Genomic DNA, 18,412 nt, shown 5'->3' on the forward strand with positions numbered 1-18,412 from the left:
TGTACCTAACTGCTATACTTGATATGGGAATGCCTATCGCTGATCGTGGATGCCTGAAATGGAATGTAGGACTAACACTTACACATTGATCCTTAAATACTTGAGGTTGGCGTCAACAAAAGCTGCTAAAAAAAATTCCAAATGTGCCTGTGCTATTTATACTGCCTTGATCCAATCACCAAATTATGTAGCGATTATACAGTCATTAAGTTTCAAGTGCACTGCAGAAAATGCAACACTACTGAATAGTAAAGCAAGTGGAACAGAGCCAAAAACACGAATATTCATGTATGCATATTGCTCTAGGACCTGTGGAGGATAATTTAAAATGCTGAAGTGCCTGTTTTTGTCCTTGGATGAAAAACTTTTTATTTAAATAGCTCACAGAGGTTGCAGCAGAAAAACTCGACTAAAGGCAAACTGGTGATTTCTTTCATATGCTGGTATACAATGTTGACAAGGTTTAATTTACTATAGCAATTTTGAAGGAAATATGTATGTCTCAGTCTTTGAGAAACAGGAGTATGAGAACAATTACACATTTTTAATTTTAATTTATATATACACCCAGTAATGCCATGATCGTTTCTTCACAATTAGGATCCAAACTGTCGTCAGGTAGACTTTGTTCCGTGCGTCTCTCTGCAACTATTTTTGCTGATGAATATTTTCTGGGCACATGGAAATTGGTTTAGTTAAGACTTTGTCAGTTGGCGCGCCACTCTGGTCTACCTGGTCAACCAGTGCTTCATTTGTAAGAATCTGAAAGTGGCGTTGGAATTTTGCTTGAAGGGCACCAAAGGATTTGATGAATCCATCATCAAGAGCTGATATCCTTTCCAGATCACCATTGTGACAACACTTGAAGCCTTCTCCAAGGCACTGCAGATGGAATGGCAGGATGGTCCCATATTGGTGAAGTTGCAGATTACCCTTTGGGATACAATAGAATAACCGCAGGATGGCCCAGACAGAATGCGAGTAGATGAAGATGAGTGTACTTTGGTCACAGAGATATAAATTGAAACATTTAGAGCAGTGATATCCAAACTTCTTGACTGGGGTTTTCTCCTTTGTGCGCACCAGCACTCAATTTTTCATCCATTAATTTTAATGGGCCGATAATCGCAGGCCGATAAGCATAGAGGCAGAAATCCCAAGCCATTGTCACAGTGGGGCTACTTAGTTACTTACGATGGAGACCCACAGGTCATATATGAACAATTATTATACAAAATGCCAAAATCAAGGAATACTTAAGTGGAACCTCATTTTTGTTGATCACTGAAAGTGCAAAAATTAAAATAACTGCATATTACATCACTTACTGATTAAGTGATGGGAAAACACTGTGAGAGTTGCCAGATCCCTGAAAATAACATTCACTGGAGTTTATTCTCAGCTCCATCAGAACAGAAAAGCAATACAGAAAATACTGTTTTAAATCTATGTACAAAAAAACTTGAAGTTTAGATCCAGATGAGATTTACCAGAATAATCCCAAGGATGAGGGACTTCAGTTATGTGGAGAGATTGGGGAAGATGGGATTGTTCTCCTTAGAGCACAGAAGATTAAGGGGAGATTTAATACAGGTGTTCAAAATTATGAGAGGTTTTGATATAGGGAGAAAATGTTTCCACTGGCAGAAGGGGTAGTAACCAGAGGACACAGATTTAAAATAATTGGCAAAAAAGCCACGGGGGAAGATGAGGAGGATTTTTTTTTAACGCAGTGAGTTATGATGATCGGGAATGCATTGCCTGAAAGGGTGGTGAAAACATATTCAATAGTAACTTTCAAAAGGGAATTGTACATTTGAAAAAGGAAACATTTGCAGGGCTATGGGAAAAGAGCAGGGGAGTGGGACTAATTGGATAGCTCTTGCATAGACCTGGCACAGGCATGATGGACTGAATGGCCTCCTTCTGTGCTGTACAATTCTATAAGTACAGTAAAAGATGGAATTTCAGAGCAGAGCAAGGCACCAAGTGGAAGATTGTCCAGGTCAAGCTCAGGTGATTGCCTGATGTCTTTGTCCAATCAGCACTTTTGTTTATTTTGCTGGTAGAGTCAGACAGTTTCTTAGCCTCTTTCTGGGGGTGGGGGGGGGGGTGATTCATATCAGAGCAGCAAAGAATCTGTTTACAATAGAGATATTAACATGGAATTGTGGGGTGGATAACCAGGGCTTGCTGGCTACATATGGACCATAGGCCACATGCAATATGGGCATCTCTGATTTTAAAGCCAAACTTAAAGTGTTTATAGCTTGGAAATTTTTTCCCATGATTAGTCATTTTCTTAAATACAGCATAACACAGTCCTCTCACACTTAAAAATTATTATTACCTTATTACAAGTTACAGGGAACAAAGAGTTCCTGTCGAGCTCAAACAGTCTTGCAGTCTTAGTTTAGAACATTGGGTCCAGGTTCAAAAGATAAAAATCCAGCTTTGAACCACCTGTTCTGACACATGGCCATTTTCTTCTGAAGTCACTACCTCTAGTTGTGACTGTCATGCCACAGCAGTTGCTGTGTTGATCTTGGTATCAGGCAAATGATGCAAGCTTTGTTCCAATGTTAATTAATTCCACATTAGAGACACAACTGAAAAAAATGCTATTTTACCCATATTGGAATATTTCTTGTTTACATGAAAAAAATTCACTTTACAACTAAATAAAAATATTCCCTAAAAATGTATCTGAACTCAAATAGTCTAGTATGATCTGGCTGCATGAAGATTTTTTTTGTAATTTAAAACAAAAATCACAACATCCAGTTTCTCCAATAAAAATAATTACGGTGGGGTTCCATCAATTGTTCATCAAATTTTATCTAGTGAGTAGCTAAGATGTATACAGACTAGGATCATTCCCTGGGCTATGCTTAGTTAGCTGATCTTAGATAGGGTGGCCTTAGAAACTTATAAATTAGTCTTAGTGCCCTGGATCATGAAGTGGGGGAGAGGGGAAAAAAAATCAGCCATGGTTTGCACTGCTAATGGCCATCCAGCTGGAAGCATTTTTGTGGATGCTGAATAGGAATAGGATCAGACTTGATTGGTTTCAACACCGTCAAGACTCTCACATAAATAATGATGAAGCGTTGGAGTGTGGCCGGGCTCTGGAGAATCTTACCCCAGCAAAGAGTCAATGTCTGCAGGAGTAGAGGGGATGGGGAGGGAATTGGTGGAAAAAACTGGCAAGACAAAAAAAAAAGATACAAAGAAAAAGTTAAGCAATTTAACACAAAAATAGTTATCAATGGATGCTTTATAACAGCACTAATCTAAAAGTCTAATCTAATCTAATCTAGGCTATTAGCTAGTTTTGTTGCATCGCTTTAGAAAGCATTAAGTTATATAAATTTTTAAATAATCTGTAAAAATTTTTGTGAACTCAATCTATTCATTAGCAATGGCTGCTGCGTATGCATAAAATAAACATGATGAGTTTTCATAACAGGAATTTCTGGATTAGGAAACTCTAATGACACATGGGCTTTACAATTATAATTATTCCCATTTTTAGATCACTTGTGCCAGCTCACTTTTCCTTGCCATGATGTGACATCCTCCAAGTATCTCCCAATGCCATCCTAAACAGTTGCTCATTTTTCTCCCACTCCATGTGAAGAATCATCTTTCCTTCTGTTCACTGCTTTAGCTACTTGGGCACCATATGAGAATAGCTGCACAAATTGAGGCACAACACCTGATTTTTTTTAAGCTGTCTCGTAATTGTTTAAACAAAGATATAAACAATGAAGACTCGACATTATCCCAAAGGCTCCAAGTGGCCATACACTAGAGATTTAAACAGTAACCAAAAATAGCACTACACACTATTTGTTATGCCACTAGATTGCTGGACAGGAACAATATTTACAGAAACGTTATGACAAGTTGTTACAAATTTTGAGTTTGCTCTAGATATTGTGTCAGATTCAGCATTACCAGTCTCTCCCGCAAGCAGATCTTGTACCATCTACGATCAGTAGTTTACCATTACTGCTCAATATCTAGTCATGTGAGACCATAACAATGAAGTCTTGTATTAAATGAACCAGCAACTCTAATCTTGCATGTGCTTCCATGTGCACTGCTGTCTTTCCAAAGAGTGGAACGATTAATATTTTAGTAAGACAAGGCCAATGGGGAAAAAAAATCAAGCAGCTGACTTTATTTTAAATATTATATATGGCTGTATTAAATATTACAAGTGGAGTATTAAATCCTGATTCTTAACTTATTCTGTAATGCTGGCCATAGCACATAAGACAACAAAGAACACCATGCTGTCTCTGTTAGCTGACTAGAACACACACTTTGAACGAATATTTTTTCTCTGACTGGTTGGCCTTATTCTTCTAAAGTGTCCCTCTAGTGTTATCTCCCTTTACCAGCTTGCCTCTCCAGACTCTTACATTTGCCTCTTTAATTCTTGGCTACATAGGAAATCAGCAGCCTGACTTCTGATCTTTTATCTGGGGTTTGGCCTATAGGGCTGCCAATCAAACAAGTTACACCACCCTCTCAGGTGAACATTCCATAGAAATTATGTCTTGCCGTTCCATAGGACTATCTCTACATAATGAGTCTGAATGGCCCACATGAAATAAGCCACATCTGGTTAATCAACTAATCTCCATTGCAGGATGAGTTAATAACATAAAAACATCCTTTTAGTAAGTGGTCCAATTAGTTTCTATGGAATAAGAGCATCAAAGCTCATTCAATGAGAACATGACTCATTGGGGATATTTTTTGTCTTTACTCTTTGGGCAGCAAACCAATGGAAATAAAAACCGAGCAGATTCTATAATGGACCAGCAGTCCGCCCCAGCAGTTTACTGCCTATACAGTGAAGATGACAACGACCCCAATTGTCTCAAGTCAAAGTGGTATGTAGGAAGCAACATCCCAAAAACCAGCTTTAATACAGGTTCTCCCCCCTTGCTTTAGCCTGCAGAGGGAGATTTTAAATTTAACTTAATCGTAACATTTTAATATAAAAAAAAACCAAGATTCTTATAGGGCAAAATGTCAAAAATACTGAATTGCGACACATCAACAACTATTCAATAAAATGGATAAAATCTAAATAAATATTCTTCCCTCCAGGATTTACGGTAGCTGTCACGTTAATGAAATGTAACACAATTTTTCCCAGGTAATTGAGATTCTGTCTGGAGGGCATAAAGCACATTTATTCACTGAAGCAGGTAACTTTATGATCAAAATTAATAGCTCAATCTCTGTTCAGCACACAAATGCTATTTATTGTTGCACTTTCAGTATTGTAAAAGACTGATCCAAGTGTAGACATAAATACTTCCTTTTAGTAAGTGGTCCAAATAGTTTATATGGAATAAGATCACCTAAATTCATTCAATAGTCACATGAAAAATAAGGTATTCTTAAATCTCAGTCTTTGTGTACATTTGACCAAAATAAACTGAGTTGAATTCATTTTGAATTTTCTTCCTCCACAAATTTTACCAGTGCAGCATGTCGGTTAGCTTGGGAGCCCTCTTTGTACAGTACTTTCTCAATCACGCCAGCCTTTGGGGCTTTTATCGTATGCTGCAAAAGAAATGGAAAGAACTCAGATTTTGGCATTCTCTAAAGTTCACAAGATGAATATGGATGAGGAAGGCCATTCAGCCAATCTTAGTTCGTCCATCCAGATGGACCCTACTCTCCCCCATTGTACCCTTTGAGGTTTTTTTATATAACTGATTCCAGGATTTTTACCTCCACTACTCTATTTGGAAATCCATCCAGGTATTGCGTACATTTTGTGTAAATAATGACCTTCTGGCATCAGCCCTAAATTTGCTATTTACTAGTTTGGACCTGTGGCCCCTTGACTTACTCTCGCAATTTGGCCTGAAGTAGTATTATGGATTTACCTTTTCCATACTCTTTACTATCTTATAAGATCATCTCGCAATCAACTCCTCTCAAGACTATAAAGTCCAAATTTCTCCCATCTTTCCTAGTGATCAGCCTCATGGCTCTTGTCTGAAATTCTTCCAGCATTTACATGTCTCCTTTGTGTCTTGGTGACTAGAACTGGACACAGTCGTCAAGGTGTGATCGGACTACTGCCTATACACAGGTTGACAGTGACTTCTTCAGACTTGTACTCTACTGTTTTGGTTATATAGTTTAGCATTCTATTTGCTTTAACTGCTGCTCTGCAGTGGTTGGACATGTTAAGTGCAAAGTCTACGAAGAGCCCTAGATTGATCTCAATTTAATCCATATCTATTTTGACACCACAAGTACATCGTCACCTATTTTCTTCCTGTATGCAGTAATTTTCACTTGTCCATATTATTTATCATACCAGTCAAAAATATTTAACATAGTGAACTTTTAAGTTTTGTAAATGATGCTCCTCCAAAGGTAACTAATAATCTGGCCAGCAACATGTATCAGAAAGATGAATTACTAATTTGTTTAAACAGAGCATTGCATGGTGATGAAATATCCTGCAATTGTTAGTTACCATATTATAAATTCAATTTTGTTTTTTTTCTATTGATTTTTTTTAAAGAAAGTTCTATTTAAACTGCAAGCCGTGCTGGTATTACTGGGGGACTGGCTTGGAGAATTTACTAAACCCACAGATGTGAAACAACTAGATGCTGTCATTAACCCAGGATGCTTCAGTGAACTCATGATTAAACTATGTGTATGCTGATTTAGCTTTCTTACATAGTCATGCTCAATAACACCTCCCAGTGTATTTCTCATATGTCATTGGCATTCACTCCCTAAACAAAAATAGTCATCACAAATGGAAAGGGAGAAAAATGCCAATCAAAATGTTCTTTTAAAGAAAGGGATTTACATCTTTTAGTTTCAGCTTTCTTTGAAAAAGATCTATTAATAAGGGTAAAGCTTCTCTTAAGTGGCAGCCTTGTCTCAGTGGTAGCATCCTTGCCTCTGAGTCAGCAGGCCATGGGTTCAAGCTCCACTCCAGAGACTTAAGCACATAATCTAGACTGACGCTTCCGTACAGTACTGAGGGAATGCTGCACTTTCAGGTGAGAAATTAAATTGAGGCACCGTCTGCCCTATCAGGTAGACGTAAAAGATCCTATGGCACTATTTGATGATGATCAAGGGAGTTCTCCGGTGTCCTGGCCAATATTTATCCCTCATCCAACATCATTAAAACAAATTATCGGATCATTTATCTCAATTGCTGTTTGTGGGATCTCACTATGCACAAATTGACTGCTGCGTTTCCTTACATTACAACGGTGACAATACTTCAAAAGTACTTCATTGGCTGTGAAGTGCTTTGGGATGACCCCATGCCATGAAAGGCTCTACAGAAAAGCAAGTTCTTTTTTTTTCTTGATCTGGCCTGTTGAGCTCTGATTGTTAAGAGTCCCTGCTATTCATATGGGGAGTTGTAGTCTAATTATACACCTTCAGACTTGTAATAATACATTTCAGCATGCTGGAAGGTAAAGACAGTTTGGGCACAAAGATTGGGAGGCAATATTTTGTCTGGACAAAGAGTAAGATTCTACAAGAGAGTTTGCTTACAGGTTGATACTGGCAGGATTCCATCCATATTCAAAATTGACTCAGGAATGTAATTAAATCCTAAACTGGATATCACTGACCCAGGTACCAAAATGGACATAGGCAGTTTTGATAGAAAATATTGGAAATGCACAAAGGATGTATCACCATTTAAATAATAAAAAGATAGGCCAGTGTTTCAGATAGAGACCCTTCATCATTATTCAATTCACATCCAAACAGGTTCAGGTATGAAATCAAATCCTTAGGTGGCTCTTGTTGACCGAAATACCACTTTCAATACAAACAGTTTTGACTGTTACTATAGGAAAAGATTCTGGATTTCAGCTGCTTCTTAACTTCCTTTGCTAGTATAAGCAAGGATTTGGTGCAACAAAACATCTAGGTTCAGAATGGGGTAGAAACAAAAGACAGTATCTATCCCCTCCCCAAATAATGCTGTCATTGGAAGAGATCAATTAAAAAATTATTACAGTGAGCAGGATATATAATAGTGCCTTTCAATTAACTGTTAACTGGCTACATGTGATGACCACAACTCTCTGGTTAATGTGAAGTTAACACTGACGAAGGGTCATCGACCTGAAACGTCAACTGTTTCTTTCTCCACAGATGCTGCCTGACTTGCTGAGTATTTTCAGCATTTTCTGTTTTTATTTCAGATTTCCAGCATCTGCAGTATTTTGCTTTTGATTGAATGTTACTTTTGATTTTTAATTATAAGTATTTAAAATGGATGAAGAATCTCTATCCAAAACATTAACCTATATTTTTACTGTTTGCTATGAATTTCCAACATTTGCAGTATTTTTCGTTTCATTTCTGGGGTGATATTACTAAGATGATTTCACAGTTGCATGGGCACAGAACCCAGGATGTTGATGGGAGACAAGTACCCTCTTTCAGTGTGAAAGTGTAGATAATGTTTGCTCGCAATGCAACATTTCATGATATTTGTGATGTAAATACTCCCTTTAAGGACAATTAAGGATAAATTGAACTTATAGAATTAAAATTGCACAGGCTGAATAAAGTGAAACATTCTTGAAAAAACAGGTATTGTTTTAGAAGAGAATGTTTGCTCACCTCCATTTTCATGGCTATCATTACCATTAATGAGTCTCCAGCCTGCACCTTGTCGCCTTCCTTAACAAACACCTTGAAAATATGGAAAGCAATTTATTACAACCACCAAAAATAGCCAGGATCATCTGCATCAACAGCACAGAATGCAACAGCAGTACTACATTCAGTACCTACTTAAATTATGCCATTCTATCTTCCATTTTAATGTATTTGCTGACTGACTTCCTGAAGCTTTCATACTGCACACTAAAACCTTAATTCATTCCCAGGCTTTTCTGCAACGCATAAAGATTTACTAGGATTGTAAAATCTAATATAATCTAACTTGAGACATCGTGAGCACGCATGTGAAAATATTATCCTAGTATTGCAGACAGATGGCGCCGCACATGATCTCCTATTCCCGTTCTGTATAAAGCCGCAGGACCTGCAGTATTGTGGCAGTTTGTTTGATCTAACGCTAAAGTGAAACTAAACTCCCCCCCCCCTAACTTCCTGGAAAAATACTATATCCCTGGAGGGTGGAATCATGGCTTGTGAGGGGTGTGCATTAAAGCACGCAGAAGACCAGGTTGATAATCTTTCTACTTCATTATCCATTCTTTGCACATTAGTAGGCTGAGGGTGGGGGTGGAGGTCCTGCATAGCACCCATTAAGCAGCTTTGAGTAGATTTTTTAACTATTACATAAAATGGAGTTTCAATCTATCATAAGCCAGTAAATGACTAGAGATTCCTTTTCTAATCTTGTATTTATTTTTTTAAAAAGAAAATTATTCAGCTAGCACGATTTTAAAATGCACATATTACTTATATCAATTTCTGGTGAAGTTACACAATACTTGGTAGAGCTGCTGATGTAACCATGAACATCATATTGGTTGCCGAAATACTAGTAGTACTCAGTAGAAATTAAGTGGATGACAATAATCAGTAAATGTTCTAAACTTAGAAAGAGACTTTTTTTTTAAAAGATACACTTCACATATTTAAATTTTTTTTTAAATGATACTATTCTTTTTTTCATGTTGGCAGGCATTAAGACACCACTGTTGATGATCTTGATTGCACCGACATCAACAGAAATCCATGCACAATATTCAGAAGTTAAAAAAGAACAAATCTGTCACTGTCCTTAATTTCTCTTGAAACTTAACAGTAACTAGCCTTACCTTTTAAAGATTTTTTTCCCATTGGGTTAAGCATTTAGATATAATACAAGAGCCTAAGTTCAAGGTGACCTTTATGTAACGTGCTGTCACTGACCATTGACACAATATCCTTCTGTTGCTACAGTGGCAATTAATAGAATGCTTTACAACACAAAAAGACCAGGTGGGAAAACAGTAATTCAAGAGAATGGTAAAGGCAAAAATTCCAACTGCTTCTCAACAAATACAATATTGTTGTTAATGAAACTACTAAAATAACATGTATTTATTCAATCATTCATGATCGCTAAGCCTTTTTTTAATCTGCACTTTTATGCTGGTTTTTGTCAGTTAAGTATATAGTAGCCAGCCCCCCACTAAATTTCAATATTTCATGTAATAGAAGCCTCATAATAACAATGTTATTTCTTAAACCAGAATTAGCAATGTAGATCACAACATTTCTGAAACAGTTTTTCAAATTTTGTACATTTTTAATTTGAACTAATTCCTTTTTTATCTTCCTCATTTCAACCTACTCTCCATTAGAGGCAGGGGTTGAGTAGTCCAGCAATAAATATCCCTGAAAATCATCAAATTAATCCATTATATGACAACAACTAATATTTGTATAGGGCCTTTCACTTAATGAAATGTCCCAAGACAGTTTATAGAAAGAGCAGTGAACACTAGACAGGACAAGAAAAAAATTACCATGAAAGCTACTGGACTGTTGTAATAACCCAGCTGGTTCATTGAAGTTTAGATATAATACAAGAGCCTAAGTTCAAGGTTCTAGGGAAGGTAACCTGCAAAACCTACTTAGTCTGGCATTCACATGACTCTTGTTCGCACTATGTGGTTGACTCCTAATGCCATTGAGGCAACTAGAGATGGGGAATAAATGCAGCCTTGCCAGCATCACCCAAATCCAGAGGACAAATAAATAAATAAAACAAGTAAGGAGGAAGTTAGAGAAGGCAACCAAAATCAAGATCAAAGAAATAAGTCTTGAAGAAAGTTTTAAAGATGGTGAGAGAGCTAGCACAACAAAGAGATACAAGAAGTGAATAATCACAGCCTTGAGTGACAGGGCAACATATCCATCCTTTTCTGGATCTCCTTCACTCAACTAAAATTGACGAACTCGTTCCTTACAAAGGCTGGGAGTGCTTATGTCACTTCAATCCTGGGCATTCCATAAAATCCATAACTCTGATCAAAATTAAAACTGTAGAATAGCAAAAAATCAGCACCTGAGAAGCTAACATTTGTTTAAATTTACAGTTCTTTCTTTTCTTTCCCCGTTATATCTTGCATCTCCTGAAGGCACCAACTCATATTGGGGATTAGTTTCAAGGAACCAGCAGCCCTCCGATGTCATCTAAGAGGCCATTCTTTATCTTTAAGCGTAAGAAATTAATGTTCCCAAGCTGTTCACTGTGGAAGGCATCACAGGTGATCCCAATCCTGTTCTCACCCAATGTCAATGTATGTGTACCATCCTGCGGCAGTAACTGGATAGTAATCTGGTCTTTCTCATAATGTGTTCTCTGGATACCACTTGAAGAAAAACTCATCGATTCAAAATCAAAATATTACCTTTTCAATTGTTCCGGTCATTGGCGCCACTGCTCCTCCCCGAGATCCAGAGGCATCAATTCCAACCAAATACTTTGGCACAGGGCTATTAACCTGCACAGCCCCTTCCTAAAATAAAGATTAAGCATTTGTTACATTATCATATTTAGAATGTTGAATTGTGTTGCTTGTACCTAAAACTGGAATGAATCTTACCATTGAAAATAGGTGAATGCTGTTGTCTGTGATAACTAGTTTAGGTTTGGAAACCATCCCATTAACTGAACACTTCAGGTATGTGGCATCTCCCTCTGTATTCAGTTCTCCAAATACATGGAATACCTGTCCATCAATCTGAGGTAGAATGCAAAAATATAAATCTAGGCTCTAAAGTTCCTGTGAATTAGACTGATACACCAACCACAACTGTTGTCGTAGTTTTGCTGAATTAACATAATGCTACAACATAAACCATATAATGACACAACAAATAAATCAGAACATTGGAATACATAACAGATGACCAAGATTACCCTGGAATGCTAATTTATTCTCACATTTTGATGGTGAAAGGATAGGCACAAGCCATTCGATTGGGGCAGATACAGGGTTAATAGGAGAGCGCAGGACAATGGAATTAGTTTTGGATTGTTCTAGCAAAGAGTTGTCACAGATACGATTAGCCAAATAGCCTCCTTCTGTGATGTATGATTCTATGGCTACTACTGCACCTCACACTGTATGATTTATCAGATTTACCCTATCCGTCTAAAATCATAAAATAAAGTACAAAAATTTTCCTATTTTGTGGCACACAGCCATCGATTTTTGATTTTGAAAGGAAGGTTAAAACACGTGTGTATCAAATTTAGCAGATAACAGCACAATAGTTATGTTAAACTCTTGCTGGTGTCCTTAATATAGCATTGATTTTCTTCAGGTACACATATGTCATAGAACTTATTCTAGTTACATAGAAAACAATTTTAACAAAAAAAAAACAGACTCCATTGCAATTCTTAAATCATTTATTTTAAATTGCATTTGGTATACATGACAAAACTACTTGGAGAGGAGATATAACTTAATGTTCCTGATTTGCTCCAAAAATGATACCAGTTAACTTTTGTTGCATGAATTAGTATCAATTCTACAAGAAAATAAAAATGATCAATGCAAAAAGAAAGAAAACATGAAAATAGCAGAAAAACAACTGACTTTGTCCTTTGAATAATCATCATGCAACAAACTGTAGTTATAACATCTTAGGAAACTGCTTATGATGTCTCACTGGGTAAATACACTGCCTGCTGTGGTAGTAAGCTAGAGAAAGCTGGAAGATCTCAGGTCCACACTTTGTTTGCACCGCATTAGCTGATCTCAGTTAAGTGTCAGGAGGTATACACAATTGGCCTCAGCTGGAAGCCCAGGTGAGTGCATGATTGGGCATGGCTCTAAGGGCAGGACAGAACAGTATGCCATTGCTCACTGGCCAAGTATACACATAAACAGCAGCTACTTGGATGAGGTACCAGAGGTTACCATTAGCCCTGAAACTACAACCCATCATCAGTAACCACCTTCAGTATGGGAGGAAAAAGGAGAGAAAACTGTTAAGAAAAGAAATGCACTCAAGTAAAAAAAAATGAAAATGGTATGGATAACTGCAAAGAGAGATGTATATTAATCTTCCATAAGTATCTACTATCTATACACAAGAAAAAATAATATTCTGAGTCTAACTTGAAATTTAAAACAATTTTTTTTTGATTATAAGCTTACCTGAACTCTATAAGTCCCATCATAGTTATATGTAACGTCAATATTCACCTCTTTTTTTTTGGGCGGGGGGAGGAAGAGGAAAGAAACAAACACATAAGTATTATACACTGCAGTGTTACTGCAACTTAAAATAACATGTTTTAAACCAATACACCTGGAGGCAGAGGATTTTTTTCTATTGAAGTGCTACACTTTTAGGTTCTGTTAAGTGGTGTTTACTGTTTGTAGTAGGGCATTTTGATTATGACTGTTGAGGTATATACTTCTTCCTGAAGACTGTGCTGCAATCTGCTGTGAACAGTGAGAGGCTATTCACACCAGGTCTTCATGTAATGGAATGATTTAGAAGTTATACGTTGGTTTTTGCACTTGTTTTATCAGCTTAGTAATATTTAAAATTTAATTTACTTTAAAAAAAAAATTCCAGTGTGTGAATCTGTATATTTATTGATAAGAGACATGGTATATCGTGGGAACATATATCTTACATTATGTAAAAGATTGCTGGCTCTTCGTCTTCTGGGTGTTTTGTATGTTCTCCTACTGTGACCCTTAGTTTGCTGCTCTGTACAGCATTCCAGAAATTAGAGCAAAAGTAAACTAAATACTGTAACATTACATTGCTTTGTGGTACCATGCATTCAAAATGAAGCACAGTTATGCACATCAGTTTTATTGTTGGCTGTGGTACACATGTACCTCGTTAATCTTTTGCAAATAATCACTAAATCAGGTTACCAATTATTTCTTCCAAATTTGGCACTGTACCATTCCTTATTTCAACTGTTACTTTTTGCTGTGAATTAGTTTGTAGTCTACACCAAAAAAGCCAATGAAGATAGATTTTCTTTAAAAAAATTCTCTCCATTTCCAAACTGGGTGTTGGGAAGAAGTTTGTAAGCAAATGATTTCAAACTTCAAAAAGGTAAGAAAGGGTTAGAATAGTCATGGAATAAAAGTAAAGTTAATATTTTAAAAATGCACGGAGAGAATAGAAGAAAAATGGCTGGGAAAGTGCAGGTAGTGTTTAATTTATATGATGTGAAATTGTATTTTAGATGTTTATTACCTTAGGATTAATTCTATAGCAATAAAGCTATTTTTGATGTTTTACTAGCTTTATTACTGTAAATTACTATTTTATTACTTCTATCTATGTGCATCACTAGGGAGCAGAATCGTTTAAAAATTACTAGCAAAAGCAACAATTCAAGAGCTAAAAGTAAAGAAACTGCATCACAGTTTTGCTGGCTACACAGTACTTACTATTCTGTCCATCAAGCAAGGCAAGATTTCTGCTGTATAGAATATTTAACCTTCGCCCACTACTGTTTGCAAATGGAGAAAATGGATCTGAAAAATAATTCAGAAAAAATATGATCACATATAAGCATACTAGTGTTTTTAGTATGTTCGCATGTAGGTAGATTACAAGGAGTTCTTACCATGTGAAAGTGCTCTGAAAGTGTTTGTCTGAATCCTTTCATGCAGTATTAGAGCAAGAGCTGCCTGACATAGGACATCTTTACTAGTCGCTTCCTTTGATGGGAACAGTCCATCATAGTGTTGAGGGATAAAGTTTGTGTGCACATTTCCAGCCTCAAATTCAGGATGAGCAGCCAGGTTGAGCAAGAAATCTATGTTGGTGTTTAAGCCTACAATCTGTCACAACACAGAAGGAATCAAAATTATATGGACTTCTGCATCCAGAACTTCCAATTTGCCATTCAAATATTAATAGGGAAAGATGATTGACCAAATCCTCAGATGGAGTTTCTCTCTGGATCAAAACTAACAGCAATGATATTTTTTGATCAAACAGAACTAGCTTACATGAATAAAAGCGATATTTTTGTAGATCCAACTTCTAGTTTTGAAATATGATTTAAAAAATAGAAAAAGGAGAACATAAAAGGATTAATTCCTTAATAAAGATGTCAAGTAACATTCTTCCAACTTCTAGGTCTGTTCCAAGAAAGACACAAGAAGGTATCATAACTACTGTCCTGATTGTTCAGGTTACATGTTATCATCGTAAGGCCAGCACAAGGTACAAACACTCAGATGCAAGGCACCGCTAGTAACAAAAACAAAGGCGGACATGGCCTTGATCTGCACAGTACATCTAATCAAAAGGTATTAATCTGCAAAGCTTAAGTTCAGTCTCAACCTATTTGAGTCTATCAAGATTTGCATTAGATTTTTTTTGGTCTTATTTATTTATATTGAAGTCAAATCCAAACTAGAACATAGACGGTGTTAGTCTAGATCCGTTCTTGTAGTACAGGTGAACATTTGAGGGAGTGGGGGTGGAGGGGAAGAATGTTACAGAAAACTAAAAATCTTTGCACACTTATTCACTTTAATTATGTTATTTCTTAGTAAATGACATGTTTTCATACTAGAACAAGCAACATAATAGCCAATATGGAATTTCATATTTTATTGTCTTTTTTTAGCATCCCTCCACCCCCCATGTCTTTTACAGCCTCCCTTCCTCCTAGTTCAGTTACTCCATCAATTTTGAAAACTTTCTTTCCATTTCTACTTATGGGTTTCCAGTCTTCCCACCAGTCCACTTTCTCAGCATCTAATACGCTTACATACACTTTCCCAAATAAACACGTCCTCCCAAGACTTTTACCTGTCTAATCGTCATCAATGGTTCCACTTACACAAAGGCATTTTTGCTTTATCTATCTACCCAGGGGTTGGTCCTAGGGCCACTGCTTTTTTTTTGATATATATTAATGACTTGGACAGGGTACAATTTCAAAATTTGTAGATGACACAAGACTTGGAAGTGTAGTAAACAGTGAGGAGGATAGTAACAGACTTCAAGAGGACATAGACAGACTGGTGGAATGGGCAGACATGTGGCAGATGACATTTAATGCACAGAAGTGTGAAGTAATACATTTTGGTAGGAAGAACAAGAAGAGGCAATATAAACTAAATGGTACAATTCTAAAAGGAGTGCAGGAACAGAAAGACCTGGGGATATATGTGCACAAATCTTTGAAGGTGGCAGGACAGTTTGAGAAAGCGGTTAAAAAAGCATATGGGATCCTGGGCTTTCTAAATAGAGGCATAGAGTACAAAAGCAAAGTTATGTGGACCTTTATAAAACTCTGGTTCGGCCACAACTGGAATACTGTGTCCAATTCTGCGCACCACACTTTAGGAAGGATGTGAAGGCCTTGGAGAGGGTGCAGAAAAGATTTGCTAGAATGGTTCCAGGGAAGAGGGACTTCAGTTATGTGGATAGACTGGAGATTTGATAGTAGTGTTCAATATCATGATGAATTAAGATAAAGTAAATAAAGAGAAACTGCTCCCAATGGTGGAAGGGTCGAGAACCCAGAGTAGTTATGGTCTGAAATGCGCTGCCTGAAAGGGTCGTGGAGGCAGATTCAATCGTGGCTTTCAAAATGGAATTGGATAAATATTTGAAGAGAAAAATTTGCAGGGGAAAGGGTGGGGGAATGGGACTAACTCTCTTACAAAGAGCCAGCACAGGCTTGAAGGGCTGAATGGCCTCCTTCTGTGCTGTCATGACCCTATGATTCTAAGTAAACATCCTCCAGCTGAATAAAATGAATATCCCACTATTTGTCAACTCATCGTATGTTCACTAATTTTGTAATGGCAAACTGCCAGTAATAACATAGTATACAAATCAGCTGCCTAGGCCCTGAGCTTTGGAAGTCCCTCCCTAAACCTCTCCGCCTTTTTATCTCTCTCTCTTCCTTTAAAACGCTCCTTAAAATCTACCTCTTTGACCAAGCTTTTGGTCACCTGTCCTTATGCGGCTCGGTGTCAAATTTTGTTTGATAATCACTCCTGTGAAGCGCCTTGGGATGGTTTACTACGTTAAATGCACTATATAAATGTAAGTTGTTGTTGATTTGGAATAAACATCAAACTGGCAACTATTCTACAATACACTCCAGAAGCCACAAAAAAGACAACTTTGTATTTTACATATGTAAAGACTTAACATTAGTAGGTCTTTGTTCTTTATGAAATTCCACATCCGAGAAGAATAGATTGATTTTGTCAAGAATGTAGAACAGTACCAGTATGTACATCAGTAAAAAAATAGGTGAATGTATATGAACATTTTTTGGGGTCACGATTAATTCATTAAAAAAAAATTAACCATGATTTAATATTCAGAGGCATTAGAAAAGTTAAATAATAAATCAAGTCTATACGACATGGTAGAATTTAGCAAATTAGGCATAAGTTCAAGATCCTGGGAAACAAACTAGTTACTAGCACACTGGTCTCTCTTTCATACCTTCATGTAATAAGGGGAAATATGTGGTTGCCAAAATCTCCATCACACTGGCCCTGATCATTCTTTGGAATATTGTTCTACTGTACTTTCTGGCAGCATAGACTAGCATTCTTCTGGGGTTATACCCTACCATGAGTTGCCGCTATCGAGCGAGGAGGAGGGGAAAAGTTGTAATCTATTGGTAACAAATTACTATAAAGGGATGCATTTATCTGGGTTTTGTTTTGTGCTAAAGCTATTCCTACTTTTAAAACCCTGAAGTGAACAAAAATGTTTGTACTCATGGCTACTCACAAGCAGATTACCTTCCTTAATTGGAGGTGTACAAAAATGCACCAATTACTATATAACTTTCACACAACCTTTTGATGTTTCTTCAGCATTGATTTATCATACAACTCGAAATCAAGTTTTTACAAACACGAACCATCTGAATACTTACATTGTACTGACGCAAGCAATATTTTAATTTATTTAGTGCCGCTGTGCGGTCGTCTCCCCAAACCACCAGCTTAGCAATCATTGGATCATAATGCACGGAGACTTCATCACCTGAAAATAAAAATGATGGAAAGATATGAATACCTAGTTTTAGAGAAGTTATTTAAAATGAATTTAAAGTCAAAGGTTCTATTATCTGGCATAACTCCAATACCTTGCCTGACTCCAGTCTCAATTCTTACAAAAGCATCTGGCACTGGTGTCGACAGATGCATCAAAGGCCCCGCTCCTGGCATGAAGTTATTACATGGATCTTCTGCATAAATTCTTGCTTCAAATGCATGACCTTTGACGGAGAGTTGTTCCTGTGTCATAGGAAGCTTCTCCCCAGCAGCAACCTGAAGTTTAAAGAAAAATCTATTTATTTTCAATCCATAGGCAGGATTATTAATTTCACTAATCACAGGATCCCCATTATAATACTCTAGCAACATGC

At 37.0% G+C, this 18,412-nt stretch overlaps 1 protein-coding gene across 2 annotated transcripts in view; it reads right to left on the reverse strand.

Moving 5' to 3' along the window:
• Positions 1 to 4,158: 4,158 nt before the first annotated feature.
• mccc1 (methylcrotonyl-CoA carboxylase subunit) overlaps positions 4,159 to 18,412 on the reverse strand; it is a 45,828-nt gene continuing 31,574 nt past the window's right edge. For both annotated transcript variants that reach the window (XM_067995219.1, XM_067995220.1), the window contains 9 exons: positions 18,131 to 18,314; positions 17,918 to 18,027; positions 14,618 to 14,834; positions 14,439 to 14,525; positions 13,173 to 13,222; positions 11,607 to 11,744; positions 11,412 to 11,519; positions 8,659 to 8,730; positions 4,159 to 5,589 (listed from right to left, as the gene is read on the reverse strand). In XM_067995219.1, the coding sequence (XP_067851320.1) occupies positions 5,473 to 5,589; positions 8,659 to 8,730; positions 11,412 to 11,519; positions 11,607 to 11,744; positions 13,173 to 13,222; positions 14,439 to 14,525; positions 14,618 to 14,834; positions 17,918 to 18,027; positions 18,131 to 18,314 (1,083 nt within the window). In that variant the 3' untranslated portion in view covers positions 4,159 to 5,472. The remainder of the gene's footprint in view (positions 5,590 to 8,658; positions 8,731 to 11,411; positions 11,520 to 11,606; positions 11,745 to 13,172; positions 13,223 to 14,438; positions 14,526 to 14,617; positions 14,835 to 17,917; positions 18,028 to 18,130; positions 18,315 to 18,412) is intronic.

This window comes from Heptranchias perlo, chromosome 13 (genome assembly GCF_035084215.1).
Source record: "Heptranchias perlo isolate sHepPer1 chromosome 13, sHepPer1.hap1, whole genome shotgun sequence".
Classification (NCBI taxonomy): Eukaryota; Metazoa; Chordata; class Chondrichthyes; order Hexanchiformes; family Hexanchidae; genus Heptranchias; species Heptranchias perlo.